General features: G+C 36.5%; 1 protein-coding gene across 3 annotated transcripts; it reads left to right on the top strand.

Moving 5' to 3' along the window:
* The first annotated feature begins 505 nt into the window (after positions 1-505).
* On the top strand, positions 506-27,218 carry LOC135585514 (protein MOR1-like). 3 transcript variants are annotated; one of them, XM_009389102.3, is made up of 54 exons: positions 506-902; positions 1,116-1,221; positions 1,310-1,433; positions 3,731-3,810; positions 3,911-4,088; positions 4,166-4,230; positions 7,174-7,256; positions 7,386-7,471; positions 7,611-7,724; positions 8,024-8,143; positions 8,310-8,412; positions 10,563-10,699; positions 10,805-10,870; positions 10,963-11,080; positions 11,172-11,212; positions 13,155-13,226; positions 13,311-13,412; positions 13,535-13,640; positions 14,708-14,820; positions 14,897-14,984; positions 15,373-15,473; positions 15,577-15,684; positions 15,765-15,870; positions 15,945-16,024; positions 16,107-16,256; positions 16,346-16,421; positions 16,508-16,632; positions 16,725-16,835; positions 16,917-17,066; positions 17,156-17,230; positions 17,333-17,414; positions 17,503-17,630; positions 17,706-17,807; positions 17,887-17,961; positions 19,922-20,017; positions 20,118-20,219; positions 20,318-20,419; positions 20,635-20,817; positions 20,891-21,002; positions 21,178-21,254; positions 21,440-21,519; positions 23,163-23,228; positions 23,369-23,492; positions 24,436-24,558; positions 24,638-24,715; positions 24,796-24,954; positions 25,033-25,191; positions 25,267-25,364; positions 25,469-25,625; positions 25,719-25,835; positions 25,989-26,084; positions 26,186-26,257; positions 26,347-26,620; positions 26,727-27,218. In XM_009389102.3, the coding sequence occupies exons 1-54, from the start codon at positions 740-742 to the stop codon at positions 26,969-26,971; spliced, it is 6,054 nt and encodes a 2,017-aa protein (XP_009387377.2). In that variant the 5' UTR covers positions 506-739; the 3' UTR covers positions 26,972-27,218. The 3 variants fall into 3 exon arrangements, with proteins under 3 accessions (XP_009387377.2, XP_064951029.1, XP_064951030.1); XM_065094957.1 differs by having other exon boundaries at positions 507-902; positions 26,718-27,218; XM_065094958.1 differs by having other exon boundaries at positions 508-902; positions 13,155-13,220; positions 26,718-27,218.
* Positions 27,219-27,568: the final 350 nt, after the last annotated feature.

Below are 27,568 nucleotides of genomic sequence, written 5' to 3'. Positions count from 1 at the left end.
ATCATCTGTTATGGTGTACGATAGACTGGTGTTGGCCAACGATCGAGTAGTCTCATCACAACAGCAGCATTAAACCTCGACGAAAGGGGGCACAAAAAGAGACGCTGCACCCACGAATCACGTGCGACACCCGTGCCGGATGACGCTTTCTTTTCCTTTTTATAAATTTTCAATTTACGTGCCCACCTACTCCGAGAGGCCTTCCTGTGGGTCCCACGCTTGCTCATTTATGATGATGCCATCTCCAGCCGGTACAGGCTGCGGGTTCGTTCGTCGGTCGTGGCAGAATCGACGCTTTTTCTTTTTTGTTGGGGGCAGGGCGCTCCGCTCCGTTCAATTCGAACCGACGGCGTCATGGGCCCACCCACTCCTCGCCGGGGGCCTGCTCGCGGGAGCACGTCTCGTCTCGCACGTGCGAACCCTCGCTCGCTTCAAACCCCGACCCACAACCTACCGACTCCCACGTGCCTCGACCCCCAAACAAATCTCCGCTCTCCCCTCTCTCCCTCTCTCCCTCTCGTCCCCAATCCCATTTCTTCTCTCTTCCCCCCTCATTCCTTTTATTTTATTTTTTTTTGTTTTCTTTCCCTTTCTTCCCATTCCACTCGCCGGTGAAGGGATCACGAGAAGAGAAGCGACGACGGGAGGCGAAGCCGTCGCCCATTCGGTCCGATCTGCAAGTATTCCTGCTGGTCCGCGAACATTTCCTCGAAGGTGAAGAGAGGAGGGGTGCGGCGCGATGTCGACGGAGGACGAGAAGTTGCTCAAGGAGGCGAAGAAGCTGCCGTGGGAGGAGCGGCTCCTCCATAAGAACTGGAAGGTGCGGAACGACGCCAATATCGATCTGGCCGCACTCTGCGACTCCATCACCGATCCGAAGGATCCGCGCCTCAAAGAGTTCGGTAAGCCCCGATCCTGTCTCGATCGGGTTCGTTCTCGTCTATTCTGGCCTTTTCCGTGTCCGCTTCCACTTGATCTGTGGGTTTCTTGGTCGGGTGGATGAGTGGTGACGCGGATGAACAGAATTTTGTAGGTTGATTTTTTTGTCACTAGGTAGTTACTGAATCTTGACTGAAGCTGTTAGTTTTGATTGATTTGGAATTTTTGTCGATTAGGGCCTCTCTTCAGAAAGACTGTGGCGGATTCCAATGCGCCAGTGCAGGAGAAGGCGCTGGATGCCCTAATTGCGTTTTTGCGTGCTGCGGATGCTGATGCTGGGAGGTTGCTTATTTCTTCTCTGTTGATACAGGTTTTGGCGACAGTATTGCCTCCGGATTGTTTATGGAGTTATTTCTCTATTTTGTTGTAGGTATGCGAAGGAAGTCTGTGATTCCATCGTTGCTAAATGTCTCACCGGCAGGCCGAAGACAGTAGAGAAAGCACAGACTGCCTTTCTTTTGTGGGTGGAGTTGGAGGCAACCGAAGTGTTCTTGGTAAGAAGAGAATAACTTCCATAGACACCCTTCTCAGTGTTTGCTGAAAACATTGCTTCTTGCTTATGTTCTTTCGATTGTAACTGTCCTTCTAGACAATTCTGACCAGTTCTGTGAAGCATGAACTGGCATTCTGCTTCTTATTGTCATTTGCATTTTTGGCGTATGTGTCCCTGTTTCTTTATTTTTATAGAGTTTTCTTAGCATATAACTCCAAACTATAAACATAAACAAGGCTTCAACTGTTGTGAGCTCTATGTTTGTTTTAGATTTCTTGTCATGTGGTTATCCATGATTCACTTCTGAGCTTGGAATACGAGCTTAATATGTCCCTGTTTCTTTATTTTTATAGAGTTTTCTTAGCATATAACTCCAAACTATAAACATAGGCAAGGCTTCAACTGTTGTGAGCTCTATGTTTGGTTTAGATTTCTTGTCATGTGGTTGTCCATGATTCACTTCTGAGCTTGGAATAAGAGCTTAATATGCTTTGTGTGTTTCTAATCTGTTCAATCTTGAGTTTCATTCTTGCCATTTGGCATTCCTGTTCCTGTTATTTCTTTTTCCGTTAACTGATCTAGTGACATAACGTCATACAAATTAACTGTTAACATTGATAATTTATATATGAAGCAAAACTTGATATTTCCTCGAGTAATTCAGCTCCAGAATTTGTTTGAGTCTCATCTTTTGGCCACTGCTCTTGGAAGATACAAATGATAACTTCTCACCAAATGTCTTAGAGACTAGGAGTCTTGACTTGTCCATCTAATCTGGATGTTAACCTGTTGATGCATGGATACAATCATGGATTTCATGAATCTGTATATCATTCTGCTGTTGAACTGGTATATAGGCTAATTTAAAAATGAAGTATTTGCTTCTTCATATAAGGAGGAAGTAGGATTAAATAGTATCATGTATATGTTGAATATTGGAACAGTCATGTGTTTAACTGTTTCAGCTTTTATACATGTGCTCGATCAGAGACAGAGATACTGGGAACAAATGGCTAGAAAGCCGGTATCAGTATTTATTCCAGTGAGCATGGGCAAAAATCAGAGATTTGTCAGATATATTAGTTAATTATTATTTATTGATTATTACACTCTTTGAAACTGATTAGATATCAATCGGAAGTTTAATGATAAAAACTCAAGACAAGTCAGCACATAGAACATAGTAAAATTATATGCTTAAGGGACTTGAATTCTCTTTCATGTTTTCTTGGTTGGCATTGTTATATTGAAAATATGGTGCATTGGTGGCGGCATTGTGTACCAAACCTCCCTTTTTGGTATGTTATTATAGATTCTTCTTGAAAATGTGACATTGTGCAGACTCTAATCAGATTCTGGTGTATACACTTAATTCTGCTATAAGCTGTAGATTATGTTGAAGATGGCTGTTTAAACTTTTCATTTAGATTAATATTATTTTTTTAAAGAATTTTCTTCTAGCTCTTGTTACTGTTGAGCATTCCCCAAAATACAGAAAAACCAGTTATATCACTGTGATTTCTGAGGGTAAGTTTCTGCAAGTAATATCCAAGAACCAGTCATCTCGTAATGCTGTGCTGATTATGTAGCTACATTTTAGGTATAAAAGCTACATATAAGATATTTCAAATTATTTTTATTTTCCCACTAATATTTTAAATGTTTATTTGAGTTAGTGTGCATCCACGTGGGCTGCATCGGCATGTACATGTGTTGTGTGTTGAGTGTGTGTGCATGCACCTCCACTTGTGGGTATGACTGTTAATGTGCATGTCCAAGTCCACATGCATATGGACATGGACATGCTGTGTGCGCGCGCGCATGTCTGCACGTATACATGTGTGCATTCTGTGTGTCCTGTAGGGGGGGTGTTATGTTTGTTGGGGGTTGAATGAGTGGTGGTGGGGTATTGAGGTTGTGACTTTTCTTACTGTTGGGGTGATGGCTGATTTATAGGTTGGAGAATATTTTTAAATTAAAGGCAAAAAAAGCTACCTATGTGTTTCTACCTTAGCATTAAATTTATGTTGTTATCATTGTGTTGCTTTATATATTTTGTATTGCTGGCAAATTTTCTTGTTGTTAGGTTTGATTAGATATGCATCTTCATTACATTTAAGAGCTAAACTACAATAAGATGGTAGTTGACTGAGTAGTAATATTCTCAATGGTCTGCCGATGCCTATGCTGTGTGGTCCTTTCCTAGTTCATTGTGCACCATGACTTATATGGTTGTTTGGTTGGAATCTTTCAGTATATTTTACCAAACTTTCTGAAGTCAATTATATTGAATCTCAGGAAGCAATGGAGAAAGCAATAAAAAATAAAGTTGCTAAGGCAGTTGTGCCTGCAATCGATGTGATGTTTCAGGCTCTTAGGTGTATATCAAACTCATTCTTATTCTATGTTTCATTTCTTCTAGGTTTCCGTTCATTCTAGATCTTTAGAACTGACATTCCTTTTACTTGCTTGCTCTAGTGAATTTGGGGCAAAGGTGGTTCCTCCGAAGAAAATTCTTAAAATGCTTCCTGAACTTTTTGATCACCAAGATCAGAATGTTCGGGCATCTTCAAAAGGGCTTACTCTTGAACTATGTCGTTGGATTGGAAAAGAACCAGTAAAGTCTATTCTATTTGAAAAAATGCGAGATACTATGGTAAGATTCTGGTCATTTAATTGTCATGATCTAATGCTAATATGTACTGCTGAATTAACCTTTCTAATCATATGAAGAAAAAAGAGCTGGAAGCAGAGCTTGTTAATGTCTCTGGAATTGCTCGGCCTACTCGAAAAATAAGGTAATCTAGTTATTAAATTGAGTTTGTTTCATAAAGTTATCTTACTAATATGCTCTCTCTTCGTTGAATGTCTAATATTTATATTTTATAATAGAGATCAAATAGGACCTTTCTGAAAGAGTATAACAGTTAATCATACTGGAGTATCAGCATGTTACATGCAATAAATTAGTCATTGCTTTTTTAAATCAAGGATTTAATGGATGTTTGGTCATATTCCTTTCTTATTATGCATTATACTCAAAACTTGAAGGAGGTATGTGGTATATTTTTCATGATTATTGAATTTAGTCTGGAACAGTAATTGTCTTTTGTTTAGGAAGACTCTTTTGGATATGATCGTTATTAATCATTTATATATGATTAGGAAACCTTCTGTAAATATTTAGGTTTCATTTCCTTTATATCAAACCATGAATGTAGGGCTTTTAAATTAAGATCAACTTAATTGATTATGAAGTCACTCAAACGAACAGCGTAGAAACTAAAACCCCATAATTTTACATAATTACCAAATTAACTAAAAAACAACAGTCTAAATACCCCTTTGTCATGGAAGTATGATTTAGATCATTTCAATTAGGGCTATTTGGAACTTGTGTTTTTGGAGCCTATGCCCAAGGTAATGCATGCATTTGTAAATGCAACATTTGCAAATACAAGGCTTTGTGTTTGGAAACCTGCATTTTGGTGTCGGACAGACCTCTTGGAACAAAGAAAATATATTATTTTTATATTGAACATGATAGTTGTATAATAGAAAAAGAGAAGATATTATATGAGATTAATGAAGAAGAAAAGGGACAAATATCACTCACTTAGCCTCATGGATTAACTCCTAGGATAAAGGCTTCACTCTTCCACATGTTCCAAATGTGGATGATGCAATTGTTCTATCGGGCATAATTACTAAACTGGCCCAGTTTCTAGGGGGTCACTCCTAGGGATGGTGGTCTGACACTACTCATATGTGGAAATTAAAAAAAAAATTCAGTTGTTTAGCCATGTTGTTCAATGAAATATATATATATATATATATATATATATATATATATATATATATATCCTTAAATAGCATTTTGAGTATAAAAAGAACAAGAAAAACTAAAGAAATATGGAAAATACAATCAAGAAAAATGATGAACCTTAAATAAAATCTAATTGATTGTCCTACTTTTTAGGGATTATTTGCTCCCACATCTATTTTGTGAGATAAAATTTGGTTTTACATAATGTTTTCTGTTATAGACTTTTTTCTTTATAGATTCTTAATCAAATCTCAACTTTCTTCTAGGGATTAAATTTTCAATCAATCCCTACAATATTTAATCATGCTCAATGTTGACTTCTTCTACATTTCTTGTTCAGCTTGCTGTTTCTTCTCCTCTAGTAACTTGGGAAAAAAAGTAGAAATATAAAAGATGCTCCCATGTGACAACTTATGATGTTTGTAACCCCTTCCCCTCCTCTCCTGAAAAATAGTGAATTTTATTAAAAAAAAAAAAGGCCGCGCATGCCTAACAGAAGAGGAGGATATCTTGAGAAGATTTAGCCTCATAGCCACCGAAGTGTCCTGCCCAAAACAGACAGCTTTTGTTTTACAGAATTTGATCGCATGACCTGATGTCATTACATGAACATGCAAAACAAACTTGATGCCTCTAATTCTCTTCATTGAGAGTCCAAGGATATGATACTATCTAAAAGGAAAAAATCATAATAAGAGAGTTGGTGCCGAGGCCAAAAATCATCCACAATTTTCACAAAGTAGAAAATACAACTTAATCTCAGACTTGACTTGAATATTACTCAACTAAGAGTTATACCTTAGGATGCTTTCTCAGTATCTTGTATCAATTGGTTCTTCTTGTACAATCATTTCAGTTCTTTTTGTCCAAATTTATAATCTGCACTCTTCCACTAATTGATGAAGAACTTTTTGTTCTCATTTCAAAAATTAGCATGGAAACATCCTTCAAATATCCATGAGGGCACACTCAAGGTTTTTAAGTATGCTTAGGGAAGTAGGTGTCCGTGGATACATGTTGCAGTGGTTTCTTTGTGCTAAACTTGATGTGATTTTTCTTCAAAAGATTGTTTTCATTTTTATGCTTCTCTCACGATCTAACGGAGCTTTCTTTTCCTTTTATTTTATCATTTGACATTTAATAGTCACTGCAGCAGTGAAGTATCGTTAGCTCTGATAAGTTTTGGAACATTAAATGTTTTGTTATTTTTGTACTTTGGTAATTGTTAATATTGTTTCTTAGAGCTAATTGAAAGTATACTTTTTGGTACTTTAAGATAACCAGTGCAATATAAACCTTTATCATCTATTTGTCTATGGAGCTGAACTTTCATTAGTAGTAGTGATGGCTATGCTATATAAATTACCTTTGAATACACTATTTTAAATCTTCATGTTGGTTTAAAAATATTTAAACATGGTCAAATTCATCAAATATTAGGTCTTCCCAATGTTTTTTTTTTCTTCGGTTGTCCTTGGCACACTTGCACATGCACCTTGTTTTTATTCTTTAACTTATAAATTGGATATCAGACATTATATACGTCATGATCCAATATTTTGATATGGTGACTAGGCTAATGTGTATGTTGCATTTTAACTTGTATGTTTGTCATATGTCTGAAGCATGAAAATCTTTTCAGTAGACATTTTAGGATGGATAAATAAAACTTGCAAAGACATAATGCTGTTTGGATGCTCAAACTTCTAATAGTGCATTTTGTTTTTTAGTTTTTATATCATTTCTGTACGATATGATAAACAAGACTTATTTTGTTTTTAAATCAGCAAGACTTATTTTGTTTTTAGATCAGCAAGACTTATTTCCTTTTGCAATTAGTTCATAATAAAGGGGATATTAAAAAATTAGCTAGTTTTTGTTTATGAGTAATATATATTTTTAAAATATGTTTTAGATCTGAGCAAGACAAGGAACCAGAACAAGAAGTTGTTTCTGAAACTCTGGGTGCTGGTGCTTCTGAAGAATCTACTGTGGATGGTAAGGGAATTAAAAATATTCTTTTGCTACTTAATATAAATTTGGCTGCTAGTTTGAACAAATTCTCCATTTTGATAAATGGATTTTTTGTTTGCTTCACAAATTGTGCTAATATATTTCATCTTTCAGCCCCTCAAGAAATAGATGAATACGAGCTTGTTGATCCTGTGGACATTTTGACACCTTTGGATAAGTCTGGCTTTTGGGATGGAGTGGTTAGTTCTTTTTCTTATGTTGTTTTCTGCCTATTCTATATGTTGGTAGATTGTACATCTGAAATATTAGGTCTTTATTGGTAGGCTGTTTCTTTGTCTTTTTATCTGAATAATCATGTGTGCCATCGTGTTATACTAGAAAGCTGTTAAATGGTCTGAAAGGAGGGATGCTGTTGCTGAGCTTACTAAACTTTCTTCAACTAAAAGAATTGCTCCTGGTGATTTTAGTGAACTCTGCCGGACCCTCAAAAAGGTACCACTATGGTGTGCATATAGACTTGATTCCATGGCTTGGTATTGGCTAATTTGCTGTTCATTGTAGACCCAATTTCTGTATGACTTTTAATTTTGATGGAATGTTCTGGTTTAGGGTTCCGAACTTCATGACTTGAGTGTTCTGTAATCCGTAGCACCAACAAAATTTCTTAAGTTTTGCTTTCTGTTGCCCGAATATTTGAAATGAGGTTCATGGCTCTGATAATGGCTTTATTTGCTAAGGTGGTACACATCCTTTACAGGTTTATTAAATTGTGCACATTGCTATATTTGCAGCTTGTCACAGATGTGAATCTAGCTGTTTCTGTAGAGGCAATTCAAGCAGTAGGAAATCTGGCAAAAGGTCTGAGGAATCACTTTGCTGCAAGCTCACGATTTCTGTTACCTTTACTACTTGTGAGTACTTAAAAGTCCCCTTTTTAACATATTGAGGTCCCAGACACTTTCATTATTGTAGAATGGTTTTCTTTCATAAAGTCCTCTTTCTTCAGACCTACAGTTTGTTTGAAATTTGATTATGCAACAGGCTCATAAACATTTACTTCTATGTTTCGTTTACCAGGAAAAGTTGAAGGAGAAAAAACCAGTTATGACAGAGGCTCTTACTCAAGCTCTTCAAGCAATGCACAAGTCTGGATGTTTGACACTTGCTGATGCTATTGAAGGTGAGTCTTATTTGAATAACTATTATGCTGCTCCATTGTATGCGAGATAGTAGGTGATGCTTGTCGTACTCCAGTTGTGCATTTTCAGTTAGTATGTACTGTTTTCTATATACTGTGCCCTGTGATTATTTCAAGCTATAACTTTATTCAGTATAGTAAAGTTATTATAAACTGTCCAATTTTTGTATTCATTTGTGCAATTGAATCCTTTTATATACCTTTTCGTTGATGTGTTTTCAGTGACTAGAATTTTAGTAATCTTTCTAAGATCTGGCTGAGATACAATCATGACATGAATGCTTGATTGAACTAGAATTGTATATATCCTTTCCTTGATGTGTTTTCAGTCAAGGTTTACAATTTCGAATCGTACTGGACGGTATGTATTGGTCCGCCCGTGAATAGGTACGCGGACCGCCACTACCAGTCGGCTTGCTTGATATAGCGACCTGGTTGTGGCGAGACTGAGGGGGAAGCATCGAAGAAGGAAGAAGAAGAGGGTGTTCGAAGAAGAGGGAGAATCGGTAGAACCTCGGTGCGAACTTGTTTCCACGCCCTTTCTCGATCCCAATCCAATGCCGCCCTCTCTCGATGATCTCGATCCAGGAGGTAACAGTGAGGAGAGTCGTAAAGAGGAGGGTCTGGAGGTGCGGGGATCAGGGGAGGCGGTAGATAGAGCAGCAGAAGAGACGGTCTCCTTCATCGCCTCGTTTGCGACTCTGTGGCCTTCTTCTTTGCTGAAGGCCGGAGACGTCTGTGACCTTCGACGTCTTTGTCGCCTTCTTCGTTGAATGCCGCAGACGAGGAGAAGAGGAGGAGGTGACGTTGCCGAGGCAACGTATGCCTTTTTTAATATTTTAATATATATATATATATATATATATATATATATATATAGGCATACTACTCAGTACGTCATACAACGTACTATATCGTACTGAGCAAAACTCGATACACCGGTATGGTACGAAATTTCAAACCTTGTTTTCAGTAACTAGAATTTTATTAAACTTTTGAATATCTGGCTCAGATACAATCATGACGTGAATGCTTGATTATTTCAAGCTATAACTTTACAAAGTAAAGTATTCTAAACTGTTCAATATTTGTATTCATTTGTGCAATTGACTTTTATATATCTTTTCCTTGATGCGTTTTCAGTAACTAGAATTTTATTAAACTTTTTAATATCTGGCTCAGATACAATCATGACATGAATGCTTTTATATGTTTTTATATTGATAAACATATAGAAAAATGTTGAACTTTAAGATCTGATTACCATGAGTATGTGTTCAGAAACAGACACTACAAGTAACCAATAACAGAATTTAAATTACCTCACTTTTAATCCTGTAATTGTCATCTAATTGTTGTCAGAATTGGACTGAATATTTACTCTTTAATCAGTTTTTAACAATTAGAAAAAGTTTTGAGTCTTAACTAAGATGCCTTTTGGCGTAGCATGACCTAGCAGGTTCAGCTTGAACATAATTAAAAAGTCGATTGAACAATGCACGTTTCTTTTTTAAAAGCCATGAAAATGAGTCAGAAATCATGATCGCAACCTTGTGCCGTGAGCAATTGCAACTAGTTATCAATCTATCTACAGGGGAGATAAGACAGCTTTAATCCCATGCAATGAGCTGGTGTCAAAGGAAAACCAGCTAAACAACAGAAGAATAGGACCACCCTGATTGTTGATCAGATAATGAGGGAGCAAAATAGTTGATCATGGATACTCTAATTCCTTTAAAAAAAGTTCCAGCAAGTTTGAGACTTATCTTGCTTAGGTGCTTTTTCAATTATGTTTTTAGGGTAAAATAACTGAAAATTAAATTTGGACCGCACAAATATAGTACTACATCACAGACAATTGTGTGAATTTCAGCTTGTCCTGATCATCTTTTTTATGCTTCTCATCTAAGTCATTTTGTCGAAAACAGATGGAACTTTTATGGTAATTAACTTGTACCTTTATATTATTGTCAAGGAAGTTGCAACTAAACTTTTGATGCACTCTGTGGTATCTAATCTGATATTTGATTATGCAAAATTTTGACTGTCATCTGACAAGTTTTACCAGGCTGTCTTATTAGCTTTGTTAGCTTCTCTCTGCTTTCTGAATAATTAATTGCTTGTTGCTGCAGATGTTAAATTGGCTGTCAAGAATAAGGTTCCACATGTGCGCTCATTAACATTAAACTGGGTCACATTCTGTATCGAGACAAATAACAAAGCAACTGTTCTTAAATTGCATAAGGATTATGTGCCTATATTTCTGGAGGTTAGATAGAAAGAATTGTTCATTTCTTACCAGAACACCACAACATAACTTAGTTGTCATTGCATCTGTTGCCTTTAAATACAATTTTCTAATTACAATTTGCAGAGCCTTAATGATGGTACTCCTGAAGTGAGAGATGCTGCTTTTGCTGCATTGGCAGCTGTAGCTAAGGTATTTGCATATGAGAGGTGCATTTTTGTATCTTTTTCACCAGTGGAAAACTATTTCTTAGTTTAAAACGAGGAATTATTGCTTTGTTATAGATGGTTGGCATGAGACCTTTAGAAAGATCATTAGAGAAACTTGATGATGTCAGAAAAAAGAAACTCTCAGATCTGATTGGAAGCTCTGGTGGTGGTGAGAACTCTACTTCAGGAGAAGGTGCGAAAATCTAGTTACATTTTGGTTGAGTTGGTAGTTTTGAGTTTTTGTTGATGTTTGTCGTACTTATCTTTGATTATTTTGCTGCCAGTTACAATCTTAAATTCAACCACCAGAATATCCAGTAATGGGGTAAGTTTCTTTTCTTATTCTCCTTTGCACAACCATGCTGGTTGTGATTATTGTTTTATCTGCCTATTTTTCATTGGACAACATAAAACTAGATAATTTGAATGGGAGTTTGTTTAGCCAGAACTTGTTAGCCATGCTGGAACGATCTGAGACTTGAATGATATGGTAAACCAATGGCAATATTTGTCAGACTCGGATGTCCACATTTTTTTCTATAGAAGCCTAATTTAGTAATGTATGCTCCCATACACATATCGACGTCCACATTTTTATGTATAGAAGCCTAATTTAGTAATGTGTGTTCCCATACGCATACTGTAATCAATATAAATGTAGATGACAATCATCTTGAAGTATGTGACACATGTTTTAACTTATCTGAAAATGTTGTGGTCTGGGTTGTTGGACTTCTGCTGCTGCTGATCTGCCACCATGGTGGTCCACCTTTGCTGACCAGTTCTCCCTTTTTCTGTTGTGTATCTTCTCTGCTCTTCACTTCCTTTTTTCTTCTCATCCCTATTACTCTTTCCTCTCACCTCTACAAAGATTCTACTGCCATTGCCACCTGGTTCCCTCTTCTTTCCCCTCCAATCTTTCTCCTTCATGCTCAGTTGCGGACTATGCAGAAACCTCCCCTTCTTTCTCTTCTGTGCACGGCAGCTCCTTCCGCTGTCATGGCCTTCACATCTTGTGCCTTTCCCTCTGTAATTTCTTCTTCTCTCCTCCATCAACACCATGGAACTTATGGTTGTCAAGGCCACATCATCAAAACTAGGTAGGGTTGAACTTTGATTTTTTGCTTGGAGGTATTACATTTTGATTTTCTTTATGGCTATGGTTTATTTTTATATCAATTAAAATTCTATTTAATATATGTAATTGATATTTCAGTGGTAATCATTTGCATATATAATGATATAAAACTCAATGTCTCATTGAAGTTCTTTTTTAATAATTATCTATAAGCTTTGTTATATTTTCAAAGTTTTTGTAAGGTAAGTGCCTGTTTTGTTTGGACAAGTAACCAATACATCAGGTGGTATGGAATGTTTGCACCTTTTAGCACATAGCGCTTTTGACAACAGTGACTTTAATGCTCATCTTTTAGGCCATGGTTCCATTCATATGAGGCTAAAATCCTAAAAATTATATTTTTTGGATTTGTAGTGTATGGATTCAAGGTGCAGAGGCACTTCATGTTATATTTGTAGTATAAGGATTGAGGTGCGGAGGCTCTTGCCTCAACTTCCTTGTGGCTATGATTAGCCTCTTATTTCTGTGCAATTTAACTAATTTATCAGAAAAGGAAAAACTAAGCAACTCACTGTTAATTACCTTTGTGTGAGTTTCCAGATGTTCATGATACTTGTGCAAGATGCATCTAATTTGTTTGCTTACTCATTTCATTTTTTGTTCTTTCATGTCTCCATGACTATTGCATACAGACATTTTATTCTATATAAATGTCAATGTGCATGTTAGCTAATTCTGCAAGCTGTAAATTTTCTTTAGGTTTGTACTCAATTATACTTTTCTTTACTGTACATTTTCTACAAGGACTCATTTATTTATCATTAATTTGTGCATGGATCAGTTATCTTTTTTCCCTTTTGATCAACTTTTTATACTTAAAGAGAACACAAATTCCCATTTCATCAACGTCAGTGATCTGTTATACTTTTTACACATAGGCTGTTCTTCTGATCTGTCACTTGTTTTATCATACACTTTAGTGAAAATAAACTTTTTCACACATTTAATTATTTAAAACTAGACATTTTTTGCCTTGTTTCTTGATGATGTTGGTACATTTGCAATTTCATCTGTAATAACCAAGTCCCCCTTTTCATATGACTCAATGGTACTATGGATGCGTGCAATATATTATTTAGTAATATTTAATGTAAGAAAGTAATTATGTTTGTTGTCATTGCATGTACAGGGCGCCAATAGTTCATTTGTGAGGCGTTCTGCTGTAAGCATGCTTAGTGGGAGGAAGCCCATTCAGGTGGGGGTGAGTTGGGATATGACTATGTAACAAGTGGTTTGTTAGATCAAATTACTAATATGATTAAATTGAATAATTTTGTTTAATCAGACGGCCACCAAGAAAAGTGTCTCAGTTAAGACCAATGTGAAAAAGGCCGATGGGGCAGGACAATCAAAAGCTTTAGGATCAGTTGAGACTGAAGATGTTGAGGTAATTTGTGATGTGAAAATAAAATTGTTTTAAAAATAGAAGACATCTTGTATTTTTTGGAACACATGCAATACAAAAAAAAGTGTAGCACTGATTTTTCAATTTACTTTGGTCAATATCAGCCAGGAGAAATGAGTTTGGAGGAAATTGAAGGCAGATTGGGTTCTCTTATAAAGGCCGAAACTATTTCCCAGCTGAAGAGTGGTGTTTGGAAGGAACGCCTTGAAGGTTTTTGTTCACTATGCCTTGCTGTTGTTTCCATAGAATTTATTGACAATAATATGTATTTCTGTACTTCCACTCAAGTTTTGTGGTCTCTTCTAGTCTTTGTCAATACCTGCAGTTTGAAGTTTGTTGATGTTCTTTTAGGATACATTCATTTATGTATCCACGACCCTAATAACTGAAAAAAAAGGATTCATTTAGTTATGTTTATTTTTCTAGAACAAACAGCTAAAGATCTCCTCATGTTCTAATGCTGTATGCATTACTGCGTATCATAAGCAAGGGAATTTTCTATCATTTTGTGTGTCATATGACTAGAAGCTTTTTTTTTCAGGCCATAAGTTAATGGATGCTAGTTCATTCTTTCCAATTACTTTGTTGGTATTTAATGTGCAGAATTTATCGTTTAATCTTAAAATCTCCTTCTAAAATTCCTGAATTCCTGCGATGGCGATGTTGCTTAATGATGGCTGCCACTTTACATCAGTTGCCACTTAACGTCAGTTGGTATATACCATGCCTGTAATGTGATGGTGGCAGGTATGGTGTTCTGTGGACCCTATGCCAAGCCCGTAATATGCTGTTGGTATCTCTGTACCCTTTGCCAAGCTATAATCATGTTTCTTGGCATGACATGCAACTGTCATGGCCCCATCAATGGCCCATGCCGCTGCACTTACATATGTTGTTCCTTAAGTGGCTCAACGTTCTTGGATAAAATTCTTATTAGACCAACAGTTCTTTTATTGCTCAAAGTTGTCAATAATACCGAATGTATATTTGCTTTGAAAAACTAAATCAGGATAGTGTTTTATTTGGCCAGCCCTTGCTTTATTTTGTTTGCTATCTGTAATTCTGTAATATAATATGACCTTTTGCCAGAGGATCTCCACTAACGTTTGTTTCTCTTTTTTTGTCAATTTGCTTGTCTAGTCTATGTAGGTAATTTGTCCTTACATAGGAGGATTAATCTTCTGTTCATTTTAATATCTTATTTTTCTGATTCTAAAACAACCCATCCCTTCCATACATGATCAACTGAATGCTGAACACACTATGCCTTCTGACAGCTGTTGGCCTGCTGAAGCAGGAGGTTGAGAATCTTCAGAATCTTGATCAGTCTGCTGAGATTTTGATTCGTTTTTTATGTGCTGTTCCTGGATGGAGTGAGAAAAACGTACAGGTAATTTCACATGAATGTTGAAAAGCTAGCCACTGACATATGCTTTTCTTGATATGTAAAAATGTTTGTGGGACAGGTCCAACAACAGGTCATTGAGGTCATCACATACATAGTTTCCACTGTGAAAAGGCTTCCTAAGCGATGTGTGGTGCTGTGCCTTCTAGGTATTCAATAAAGTGGTAACATTTTTTTAATTTTCTTTTAGCCAATCTTAGAAAAGCTGGTTTGTGCTTGTATGATCAGTCCATTTGAGGTTTGGAAACTCATAAGGCTTGGCTATACTCTGACATGAATGTGCTCCGGCCTCAATGTGCCTCGTCTGATTCAAGCCCAGAAATACCACTAGTTCTTGTCCAAGTCATCAGTCTTTGTATAGTCTTGAAGCATACAAATTTTTTGAAATAAGAATGGACACTGCATTTGGCAAAAAAAGTATTTTCTTTTTGACCTTTATGTGATTTTTAATAAGTGGCTTGACTGTTGCTACTTTTCAATTTAGAATTATAGTGATAACCAATTAAGTAATTTTTGAGGGAGGCATCATGTTGACAGGCATTAGCGAAAGGGTTGCAGATATTAAAACACGTTCCCAAGCAATGAAGTGCCTTACGACTTTTTCTGAAGCAGTTGGTCCAGGATTTATTTTTGATAGAGTAAGTAGTTATTGGATTGAGTACATTTCTTACAAGATTCATGTATGTTGTTTTCACCTGGTCATACTTGAACCACTCACAAGCTGTTTCCATGATATATAAGCTGTACAAAATCATGAAAGATCACAAGAACCCCAAGGTTCTTAGTGAGGGTATTTCATGGATGGTCTCTGCTGTTGAAGATTTTGGAGTTTCCCACATAAAGCTAAAGGTACTATCTGGAGTTTTTTCCATTAGGTGTTCTGAAAAATTCTTTAAGTTTATCTTCACTGTAAAAATATGTGGTTGCAGGATCTAATTGATTTTTGCAAAGATATTGGGCTTCAATCCAGTACTGCTGCGACAAGGAATGCAACGATTAAACTTATTGGAACCTTACATAAGTTTGTTGGCCCAGGTAAAATTCTTCAGCTTGCTTAAGGCTTGGTTGGTCAAGACCTAAACAGTGTTCTAAGTTTTGCTTCCTTGCAGATATCAAGGGTTTTATGACTGATGTCAAGCCTGCTCTTCTAAGTGCTCTGGATGCTGAGTATGAAAAGAACCCATATGAGGTACAAAAATGAAGGCTGGAATATGACTTCTCCTTGGAGTTCTTTGAGTCGAAGCTTCTGGTACTTATTATGTAATTGACAGGGTGCTGCTGCAGCTCCCAAGAAGGCAGTAAAAGCCTTAGATTCTGGTTCATCTATTTCTGCTGCTGGGTCTGATGGTCTGCCACGCGAAGATATTAGTGCAAAGATAACACCTAATCTATTGAAAGATCTAGGGAGTCCTGATTGGAAAGTATGAGGTTTTATGGCTTTATTTTGTTAATCTTCTTTCTTAGTCTTCATGATATAATGCAGTCTAAATATGTTTCGCTGGATTTATAGGTTCGTTTGGAGTCAATTGAGTCCATTAACAAGATTCTGGAAGAAGCACATAAACGTATCCAACCTGCTGGAACTGGTACTCCTTATGTTCTTAAAGTTGATTTACAAATATCAACAAATTCATTTTGATGTTGATGCCTATTGTATTCCTCCAACTACCAGTTGAGTTGTTTGGTGCTCTTCGAGGCCGTCTATGTGATAGCAATAAAAATTTGGTAATGGCAACTTTGACTGTCATTGGAAGTCTTGCATCAGCAATGGGTTCTCCTGTTGAGAAATCTAGCAAGGTTGGCAGTCCTATTCGACAAAAATTCTTTTTTCTTATATCAAGGTACCTTTTAGCCTTGTTGATGTAATAACTGACATTCTTTTTATAAAGGGAATTTTGTCAGATATACTGAAATGTCTCGGTGATAACAAAAAGCATATGAGAGAATGCACTCTAAATACCTTAGATTCATGGGTTCTTGCTGTTCACCTGGATAAGATGGTGCATTTTTGACATATTGTGATTTTTAACTTGCTTTCTCCCATTATTTCTTGCTAACATGTTTGTCTGCATTTTTTCTAGGTTCCTTACATCACTGTTGCATTGGCTGATTCAAAACTAGGGGCAGAGGGGCGAAAAGATCTTTTTGATTGGCTAACAAGGCATTTATCAAAAGCTAACGATTTGTCTGATGCTTCACACCTCTTAAAGCCAACTGCTGCTGCTTTGACTGTGGGTCTTAACTTAGAGATGCATTAGTTACACGTACCTTGAGAAAGATGTGTTATAAATAGTGGATGGTTTTCTTTTTTTTTTTTCAGGATAAATCAGCAGAAGTTCGAAAGGCTGCTGAATGTTGTATAGGTGAAGTGCTGAGGGTTTGTGGACAAGAGGCAGTATGTGAATTTTGCATTACCTACTTTCCTCCTTCCCTCTTCTCTTGCACACCTTGATGTCCTGGAATAGTAACATGTATATCTTGTGTCATAATTGCTTAGGCTACTAAGTGTATGAAGGATCTAAAGGGGCCTGCCTTAGCTCTTGTACTTGAGCGGATGAAGCCTTCTAGTCTGACTGAAGGTATCTTATTGCAAGTCTCCTGTCTTACAAATTTAGTTATCTCTCAACTTTATTTTTTTAAATTTTGTTTCTTGTTTGCTATCTTTAGAAGCTTCAGAATCCACAAGATTGATTTCCATGGGTCTGGCATCAAAACCGATCATGAAGAATGGAAAACCAGGATCGAACATTAGCAATGACCGTGGCTCTAGACCTGGCACCAAGACTACATCAATGGTGTGTTTTTTCTTCCTGGTCGTAAGATAATATTTACCAGGGATGGTGCTTACTTTTATGTTTTTGTTTTGACAGAGAGGTGTTCCAACTAGGGCTTCAAAACTTGACCCTTTTGTTTCTGCTCAAGATCTTGCAGTCCAGTCACAGGCTTTATTTAACATCAAGGACTCAAATAAGGTGTGTTTCCATGGTGGAGATAATATCAACATATTTGCTAGGATTTTAAGCTTTATCATTTATGATGGGTACTTTGCAGGAAGATAGGGAGAGGCTTGTTATTCGAAGATTCAAGTTCGAGGAGCCACGCCCAGAGCAAATTCAGGATCTGGAGGTTTGCATCTCAAACAACTCTGATCTGAAAATTTTCTTGTACCTTATCACATACAGTTATAAAAACAAATATGGGAACGCTATTCTCATTGGTTTGAGATGTTTTGCGGTTGAGTTAAAATGACATTTAGCTGTCATGAAAGGGGTGGGATGACCATTGGAGTAGGTTTTGGATATGAGGGTATATCTATGTTGATCTGTATTCATGTCAGAATTTATTTACTGAAAATCTTTCTCATGTGGGTACATCTATTGATTTAATTCAATCCATCTTTGGATATCAAAAATCAAAGTATTCGAATATATAAATGAGTATGAAATTATCTGTATGATCCTAGGAAAGATGTTTAATTAGTTTTTTTCTTTTTCTCTTAAATCCTTCATTTTTCTGTTTTACATGCTTTCAAGTCTTCATATTCCTTTTTAGAAAAATGAGGTTTGAGTTGATTCTTTTCTTATTGATGGGAAATTCGTGAATATCACATCTGTATCCATTTAGATCTAACTTGAATTTGTTATTGTTGTGCATCCATTTTGAATGAATGATGTTACAAAATGTTTTATTGGTCTAGCATCCATATCTGAATTCATATTCACTAAGTAGAACTGGATACAGATGTTTATCACATATCCAATCCATTTTTGCTCCCTATGTTGACCAGCAATCTTATCCTTTCATGCACAGTGGTCGAATAAGATTTCCAAACATTAACTAACAATTGGATTCAGAAAAGCTTACTATCAGAAACATCTTTCTCATGCTTCCCTGATCATAAATTCAGAAAAGTACCTTCTGTTTGTGCACTGTTGAAACCTAATTGATGAAAATTTAACAAGATGCAATGCCTAAGATTTCACCAGCAATATGTAGTTATGTGCCTGATGCTGCATAAATTGAAGGGTGTCAATGTTTGCCAAGATTCCAGTTTAATATATTGTTCAATTCCAATTCTGTGGTTAATTTCCCTCCTTATAGGAGAATCACATGTAGAGTCAAATTTAAATGTTACAAACTGTGAGAAGGGATGATATTTCAATTGAATATGGTAGTATCTTTACAAGTGATTATTCATGGATTCTCTCTTGCATTGTCTCCAACCCTGGAAAAGGATTCTTTATTTTACATCAATGGATTTTGAAACTGTCGACTTTTTTATTTGTACTGTAACATAAATACTCTACCTAGTTTGATCTAGCAAACCAGCAATGGGCACAGTTAGACAAAACAAACTTCAGAAATAATTTGGAACATCGGGCACATGAATCCATATAGAATTTTAAAAGGTGTGGTGGAATACTTCCATGACTAGTTGTTAGTAATCACAATAGAAAGGTATGCATAGAAAAATGTATATTGCAGAGATCGCATAGGATGAAGAAAGTGTTCTCCATGATTGTTATGTTTGTCTGATTTTTTTCAATAAATATTTGGTAGGTCTGCTAGGTTCAGAATTGGAGTAAAATGGGGATGTTATGTTTTTTTTCTATTTAACATAGGTGGGCGATGAACCACATATGGCATTGAAGGTGAAAATTAGTTCTTTGTTTTACCACACAGGTTTAGACAAAGTCAATATGATTTTCTTTGGTTGATGATGTTTGATGAATTTTTTGATAGCAACAAAAGATTTGTCAAATGGAAAGCCTGTATGTCGAAATAAAGACCGCAACTATGTCATTAACATGTCTAGTCCCTGCATTTTGAATATATGGCTAGTGGTATAGAGCTTTATGTGAAAACTTTCAGGGGCCTGCATAGTTGATTGGTCAAGCTGGTGGGCTCCATTGGCGGGGCACATGGTCATTCATGTGGGCCATGCCAGTGTGAGGCTTGCAGAAACCTCAGTATATGATGTTTAGGAATGCAGAAAAAAAATTTGTTTCAACAATGGTATATTTATATGTATTTTTATAAAAAATAAAATATTCCTATCATTTGATATTAAAACTTTTTACTGCAGTATGATTTTGTGAAGCATTTCAGAGAAGACCTACATAGACGACTTCTAAGCACAGATTTCAAGAAGCAAGTAGATGGACTTGAATTGTTGCAAAAGGTCCTTTGACTTTATAGTTTTTTGACTATCAATGTTGTGCATGTATCATTTATAGGTACTTTATTATCTGAATAACTTACCCATCTTCTGGTCATTATAGGTTCTAGCAACAAATAAGAAAGAAATAATTGAACTACTTGACATACTTTTAAGGTGGTTTGTATTGCGGTTTTGTGAGTCCAACACAACCTGCTTGTTGAAGGTAAATAATTTCCTGTTTGTTTATGGTTCTTGGTGCTATGTTGCAACTGTTTATAATATGGAGTACTGATGCATCTTTTCTCTAAACATGACATGTAGGTGCTTGAATTCCTTCCTGAGCTTTTTGGTGTTCTAAAGGATGAGGGTTACACTTTGACTGAGGCAGAAGCTGCAATGTTTCTTCCATGCCTTGCAGAGAAGGTTCATTTGTTTATGCTTATTTTGGCTTAAATTTTGATCTAACGAATGCATGTCAGTTTACTCGGTTCGATTACTGACTCTTTTTGTTTTGCTTGATAATTTGATCATGTACAATATTTTATAATTATCCATCCTAGTTTATCAGAATTTATTCTTTAGCTTCTGTATATCACTTTCTGCAGTGTGGGGTAATTTCATCTTGTTTTTCAATGCAGTCTGGTCATAACATTGAAAAGGTCAGGGAGAAGATGCGTGAAATGATGAAGCAAATTGTTATTATCTATTCAGCATCAAAGTTCCTTCCATATATATTGGAAGGCTTGCGTTCAAAGAACAATCGAACTCGAATAGAGTGTGTCGATTTTATTGAATACTTAATTGATCATTATGGAGCTGAGGTCAACCTTAACTATCATACTTTTGCAGTCTTTCCCTTGTGCAAAATGCTTATTGTTTTTTGTCTTTTTGCAGATTGGTGGACAGTTGAAATGTTTGCAGCTTGTTGCTGGGTTAACATCAGAACGAGATGGTGAAATTAGGAAAGCTGCTCTCAACACAATGGCTACTGCTTACAAAAATCTTGGTGTGCATCTTTTGTGCCTTGAGTGTACAACTATCCCTGGGATTGTTCTTTTGTAACTGAGGTCCCTTGATTTTGTGACAAATTGATTTCACCTTTCATAATACTTGTCAATTAAAGAAAAGTACCATATTGGTGCCTCATTATACCTGCATTTAGATTTATACCTATTGAACAGGGGAGGACGTATGGAGATATGTTGGGAAGCTATCTGATGCTCAAAGGAGTATGCTTGATGATAGATTTAAATGGAAGGTCAGTATATACTTCTCTGTCATATGCTTTGACTGACATGGGAGGCATAGAAATATCATTGTCTTAGACAGGATAATGGTGAGCTAGGAAAGGTCATGATTTTATTGCTAGATATGTTTCCCATTAATGATTACTTGTCTGCTGTTTTTCTTTTTCTTACTCAATATGTTTTGTGTTTTGTTCAGGCTAGGGAGATGGAGAAAAGAAAGGAAGGAAAGCCTGGTGATGCCAGAGCTGCTTTAAGGCGTTCAGTCCGAGAGAATGGGTCTCTCTCATTATTGATCTGTCTTATCATTCACCCTTTGTGCATATATATATATATATATATATATATATATATATGTATGTATGTATGTATGTATGTATGTATGTATGTATGTATGTATGTATGTATTTGTGTGTGTATTTCTTAGGTCCACGGCAAATTCCAGATATATTAGCTCTCTTGGGACATCCATTATATATGTTGTGGATAGATAGGCTTCAAGTATTTTTTTGACTTACGTTTAGCTATATTGTATGCTTCAAAATTTTACTCGATTAATTTTCAATTTACCTCACTTGTCTCACAGAAAGTCTAATATAATCTTGCCCTATTAGGTTAAACCATCTTATGATTTTCCCATTTGATTTATGCTTATAAGTCAAACCTTTTGAGTTTTACTTGATTGAAGTTAAAAAATTGTAGGAAATCCATTTGTCAGATTATTATTAATATCATTCAATTTATTCAAATCTTCAAATGCTTATTGATTAAAGTGTCTATAAAACAATACACCGGTCGGTTTACCCATTGTTCCCCAGTAAAATTATCCAGGTTCTTTATTTGGATTTCGTTGCTAGGAAGAAAATAGTAGAAATTGATTTTTCAGTTTTTGTATTAAATTTGTCTTTCTCCATGATAATGAATGGGTTGAACTTAGATTATGGAGATCTTCCATGTGTAGGGTTTTATTTTAACTACATTTTTTAATGCTTTTTACACAATAAGTGACAATTTAATGAACAAAGAATTTCCAAGTGTTCAGAAAATACATATACATCTTACCATTTTCTTCAAATTGTTCAGAAAATACATGTTCTTTTCCTTTTCTTGAAAACAAAGTTTATCTTTTTTTAATCTTATTTGGCATCTACCTTTCTTGAATGACCTTGTGGAAGCTGTTTCTCGAAGAGAAACACAATGGGACTGCTGGCCTATTCCAAATTAACAAGCATGCAATGCCATCGGTAATGTCCTCCTTGTGCGTTAGCGCTTGAGCTACAGCAAATGTTAGTTAGGAGTAGTTGTCTCAGCATTTGGGTGATCAGCTAGTTCCTTTGCTTGTCCTGTAGTTCCTAGGTGAAGTTTGACTAGACAGACCAATTAGTTTTTTCTGCCTACATGAGTAATCACCTCCAACCCACTTTAAAACCTTATGCATTATTTGTCTTCTATGTAAAAAAGATGAATTTAAAATAAAACTTTCACAATAAATCTGATGTTTTAGCACTACTTTTGATTGACATAACTCTAGCCTTTGACTGACATGGTAAATTCCAGTCAGTACCAACCAGTACAACCAAAATTTGATTCATGGCTCTATTGTTCCTTAGAGTTTTCCTAACACAATGATCTTAAAGGGCTTCCATATATATGGTTACTTTGCATGATTCTCAACTATTTGTTATGTTTCATGTTAATTCTTTACATGGTGCATTGTCTCAGAAAATGTGGAAAAGATATCTGTCTGGTATTCATGAGAATTTGTGAGTTAAATAGTGGCTAGTCCTATGTAATTTTATGATAGACAGTGTATATATTTGGCTCTGAAATGTCTTGTCTGTTATAAATATATGTATATACTGTTGTACCAATTTTAAGTTTTTAACATACTGTGCTAACATGTACATTAATTGGAATCTCAGGCTAGATGTAGCAGAACAGAGTGGAGAAGTTTACTCACGCTCTGTCTCTGTTCCAATGGCAGCAAGGTATGTGTGATATTTCGTAAATGTAATAATAAGGTGTGAAATCTGGTTATAAGCATGAGGTGCTCCCACATATGCATGTTATGACTTGTTCTTTTTTTCCCTTTTTCCCTGTTTGGCTGATTATGAACTGTTTAATTCAGGGAAAATATATCTTATGCTCACTCTGATGAAAGAAATATTTTAGCTCGACAATTTGCTGGTGCAAATGGTCCCACTGACTGGCATGAAGCTCTTGATATTATTGCAATGGGTTTGCCCGAGCAGGTTTGTTAGCTAAATTTAACACTATTAGTACTTCCTTTCCAATGTCATGGAGTCATTTTATGGTCATGGTAATTTAGAAGGCTTAATTTATGATTTTTTTGCTGATTACACTTTTTTATTGTCTTTGTTGGAGGAAATGGAAGTTGTTTTCTATTTTGTTTTTCTTGGGGGAGATGAGGTGACATGCACTTTTGAAGATGCTGTGCCTATCATGACTCTAATGCTTTTCTAATCACCATGCAGGAAAATATGGGGTAATTAAAAGGAAAATTAAAATAATGTTAACTGAAGAGAGAAAGATAGGATTTGGAATTTATTTTCAATCTCTTGATATTTCCTTCTCTTAGAAAGCTTCCTTATTTATTGTCAATCCTGTTTTCTCACTCTATACCTTTTTTGATGTACATGATTGTGGATGCATTGCCACTTGGATGAGACAACCAATGCAACGTTTGTAGCAAATAACAGATGAAACAGTAATAATGTACCCTGTATTTCACGGTCATAGTTATGAGTGACTTTTATGTATTTCCTTATCTTTGCTTCTCTCTTAACAAATAACAAATGAAGCAGTAATAATGTACCCTGTCTTTCACGGTCATAGTTGTCTTTTATGTATTTCCTTTATCTCTGCTTCCCTCTTCTTTCCCGTACACTCCTTGATTAGCTCTTCATTTTCTTCTTTTGAGGCTGTTAAATTGATGAGAATTAGCCAAAATCAACCAACTGTGGTGGAGTTGATTATGCTGATTTTGACTATAAGGCTGAGAAATCGGCCAAAACTGGATTTGTCGTGAACAATGTCAATATGGCTTGGTTCTTTTATGATCTTGGTTAAATTTGGCCTGTAGAGGATCATCTCTGTTTATAACATATGCTACTTTTAATGATGCCTTTGTTGCTCTAATATCTTTTCGATTTGTTATTTTTTGCTTTGGTGCAGTCAGTTGAAGGTATGAAAGTTATATGCCATGAGCTAACGCAGGTCTCAAATGACCCTGACAGCTGTGTAATTGAAGATCTTGTTAAAGATGCAGACAGATTAGTTTCGTGCCTAGCCACAATGGTAGTTGAATCTTTTCTCTATTATGTTCTGCAAAAGGTGCTATTGTCTTTCTGCTGATCTTAATGGTCAACTTATGCAGGTCCCTAATACCTTTAATTTCAGCCTTTCTGGAGCTTCATCAAGATCTTGCAAATATGTGCTTAATACACTTATGCAGGTATATATTATTCAGTGGATTTCTTGTTCTCTATTTTGTTCAGTCTTGAACAGAATTTACAACAATTGGTTTTGCTGCAGACCTTCCAGATCAAAAAACTAGCTCATGCTGTGAAAGAGAGTACATTAGACAACCTGATCACTGAACTTCTTCTTTGGCTTTTGGATGAAAGAGTTCCTTTAATGGATGATGGTAGCCAATTGCTGAAAGCACTTAATGTTTTAATGCTCAAAATTCTGGTTCGTAATTTTCTTGTTTTTACCTTTAATTGTCTGCATTTCTCCACTATTTATATCTTGGTGTCTATATTTGAGCAGGATAATGCAGAAAGAACATCATCTTTCGTCGTGCTAATTAATTTATTGAGACCTCTGGACTCTTTGAGGTGGCCATCTCCTGTATCATCTGAAGCTCTCGTTACCAGGAATCAGAAATTCTCAGATCTAGTTGTTAAATGTTTAATTAAGTTAACCAAGGTGCCTTTCTAAAATATTCAAAGATTTTATCTAGTCCAGTGCATTTTTTCACTTCATCCAATGTGGCTGATACAGGTATTACAGAGCACAATTTATGAAGTCGATCTTGACCGTATTCTTCAAAGCATTCATGTATACCTGCAAGAGTTGGGGATGGAAGAGATACGGAGGAGGTGAATTTTTTTGTTTGCTTGTGAATTGAGCAATTTAACAATTGTTTCATTATGGATGGAAGAATTACATGGCTCTAATTCTTAATGATTGTTTTGAACTTAAGGGCTGGAGCTGATGACAAACCACTACGGATGGTTAAAACTGTTCTGCATGAACTCGTGAAACTCCGAGGTACAGCTATAAAGGGTCACCTCTCTATGGTACCTATAGATACAGAACCTCAGCCTATCATTCTTGCCTATATTGACCTAAATCTTCAGGTATACTTGAGTAGAGAAGCTTGAACCTGAATTTTGTATTTGTGATTTTATCTGAACTGATTTATGACCTTGTATACATCTCTGTATATTTAGACTCTTGCAGCTGCTAGAATGTTGACTCCATCTGGCCCCATGGGACAAACACATTGGGGTGACACTGCTTCAAATAGTCCAACTCCTACAACCCATTCAGCAGATGCTCAATTGAAGGTGTGTTCACCATCGGTACTATTGAGTTTTGCACTTTTAACCATTTTTGGCATTCCACTACCTTGCATGTTTCAACTTTTACTTGTCGCTTTTTATGCACCTATTATTTTGCCCTTATTGGCTTCTGAGTTCTTTTGTTTTGAATTGCAATAGCAAGAGCTTGCTGCAGTGTTTAAGAAAATTGGTGACAAGCAAACATGTACAATTGGACTATATGAACTCTACCGGATTACCCAACTCTACCCTAAGGTAAATACCTTAGTTGGAAATACTCTGAATTATCATTTGTTCATGACTTTTCTGATTCATGTTCTTTTGTATATATGTTGAAATTCTTTGGTTTTTCATAGGTTGATATATTTGCTCAGCTCCAAAATGCAAGTGAGGCTTTTAGAACATATATCAGAGATGGGCTGGCTCAGGTTAGCAGTTATTATTCCCAATATGCCTCTAATTGGCACCACGAAAGTTGTGTTTATTGTATCTGGTCTTCTGTTATTTTTACATCCAGATGGAGAAGAATGCAGTAGCTGGAAGGACACCTTCTAGCCTTCCCATGTCCACTCCACCTCCCATAGCAACTCTTCCATCCCCAAAGTTTGGACCCCTCTCTCCTGTACACACGAAGTCGATCAATGCAAAAAATGAAAGCATACACCCAAATGTTGCTGCTTCATATGTGGACAATGATGCTGTTGGGTCAACAGCTTCTCTGAGAGGTCAAACTGATGCATCAGAGTTTAGGCCTCACTTAGGAGACGATCGGATGGACCGATATCCAGCTGGTTCTCTCTCTCTCTCTCTCTCTCTCTATACATGTGCATGACCAGGTGCATTGCTAGGCTTACTGGTAATTGTCATCTGATAATTAAATTTTACCAGCTCCTGCAGTTACAATGGGGACACTGGATGCCATCAGAGAGCGGATGAAAAGCATACAAGCTGCGGCTGCCGCTGGCAGTTTGGATGGTTCAGGCCGACCATTAGCACATATCAATGGTAATGTGCTCCATGGAGAACGTGTTGATGGGGAAACACCAACACAAACCAATATTCTTCCAATGGATGAGAAGGCATTATCTGGATTGCAAGCACGGATGGAGAGGCTAAAAAGTGGATCCCTTGAACCGCTTTAGCTGATGATTGTATGGTACCTTATTTCAGGTTTATACGGATCCTTGTAAATGACAGGAGAGCTATACTCCACTAGTTGGTAGGTTGAACACGTGGGTTCATCGGCTTGTGAAATCAGGCCTAATGCACCTGATGTGATGTTTATGGAGACTGCAGCACAGGTGGTGGTCATTGATGCATCTGGCAAGCAAACCTTGGTGGTTTGTAGTATTTTTCATTGGTCTAATGTTACAGGGTGATTCTTTAACATGCCCATAATTTTTGTCTTGAATTGTGTAAATGCTAAGACGAGATGAGGCTATATGTTCCGTGCGTTTTGCTTGAAGTGCTAAATTTGGTGTCTGCCTGGGATGTACGGCTCCTAAACAGCCTGAACGCCGCTTGGGGAACCCCTCTTGCCTTGTGAAAAGCCCGTCACAAGCCGAAACATTGGTTGGAGCCATGCTAGGAACAAGTATGAACGTTTCTTGGATCAGTAGGGTTGTTCTTTGTGGTGCCTCTCGGAACTAATAATGTCACATTAAATCCAGGTCTAGTTGGTGCTACTTGATACTTGGTTTTTGCAAAAGGATAACAAAGAAGCAGTATAGAGCGTACCT

The sequence above is a fragment of the Musa acuminata genome, chromosome BXJ2-2 (assembly GCF_036884655.1).
Source record: "Musa acuminata AAA Group cultivar baxijiao chromosome BXJ2-2, Cavendish_Baxijiao_AAA, whole genome shotgun sequence".
Classification (NCBI taxonomy): domain Eukaryota; kingdom Viridiplantae; phylum Streptophyta; class Magnoliopsida; order Zingiberales; family Musaceae; genus Musa; species Musa acuminata.
The sequence above is the reverse complement of the archived record's forward strand: the minus strand, read 5'-3'. Positions and strand labels throughout refer to the sequence as shown.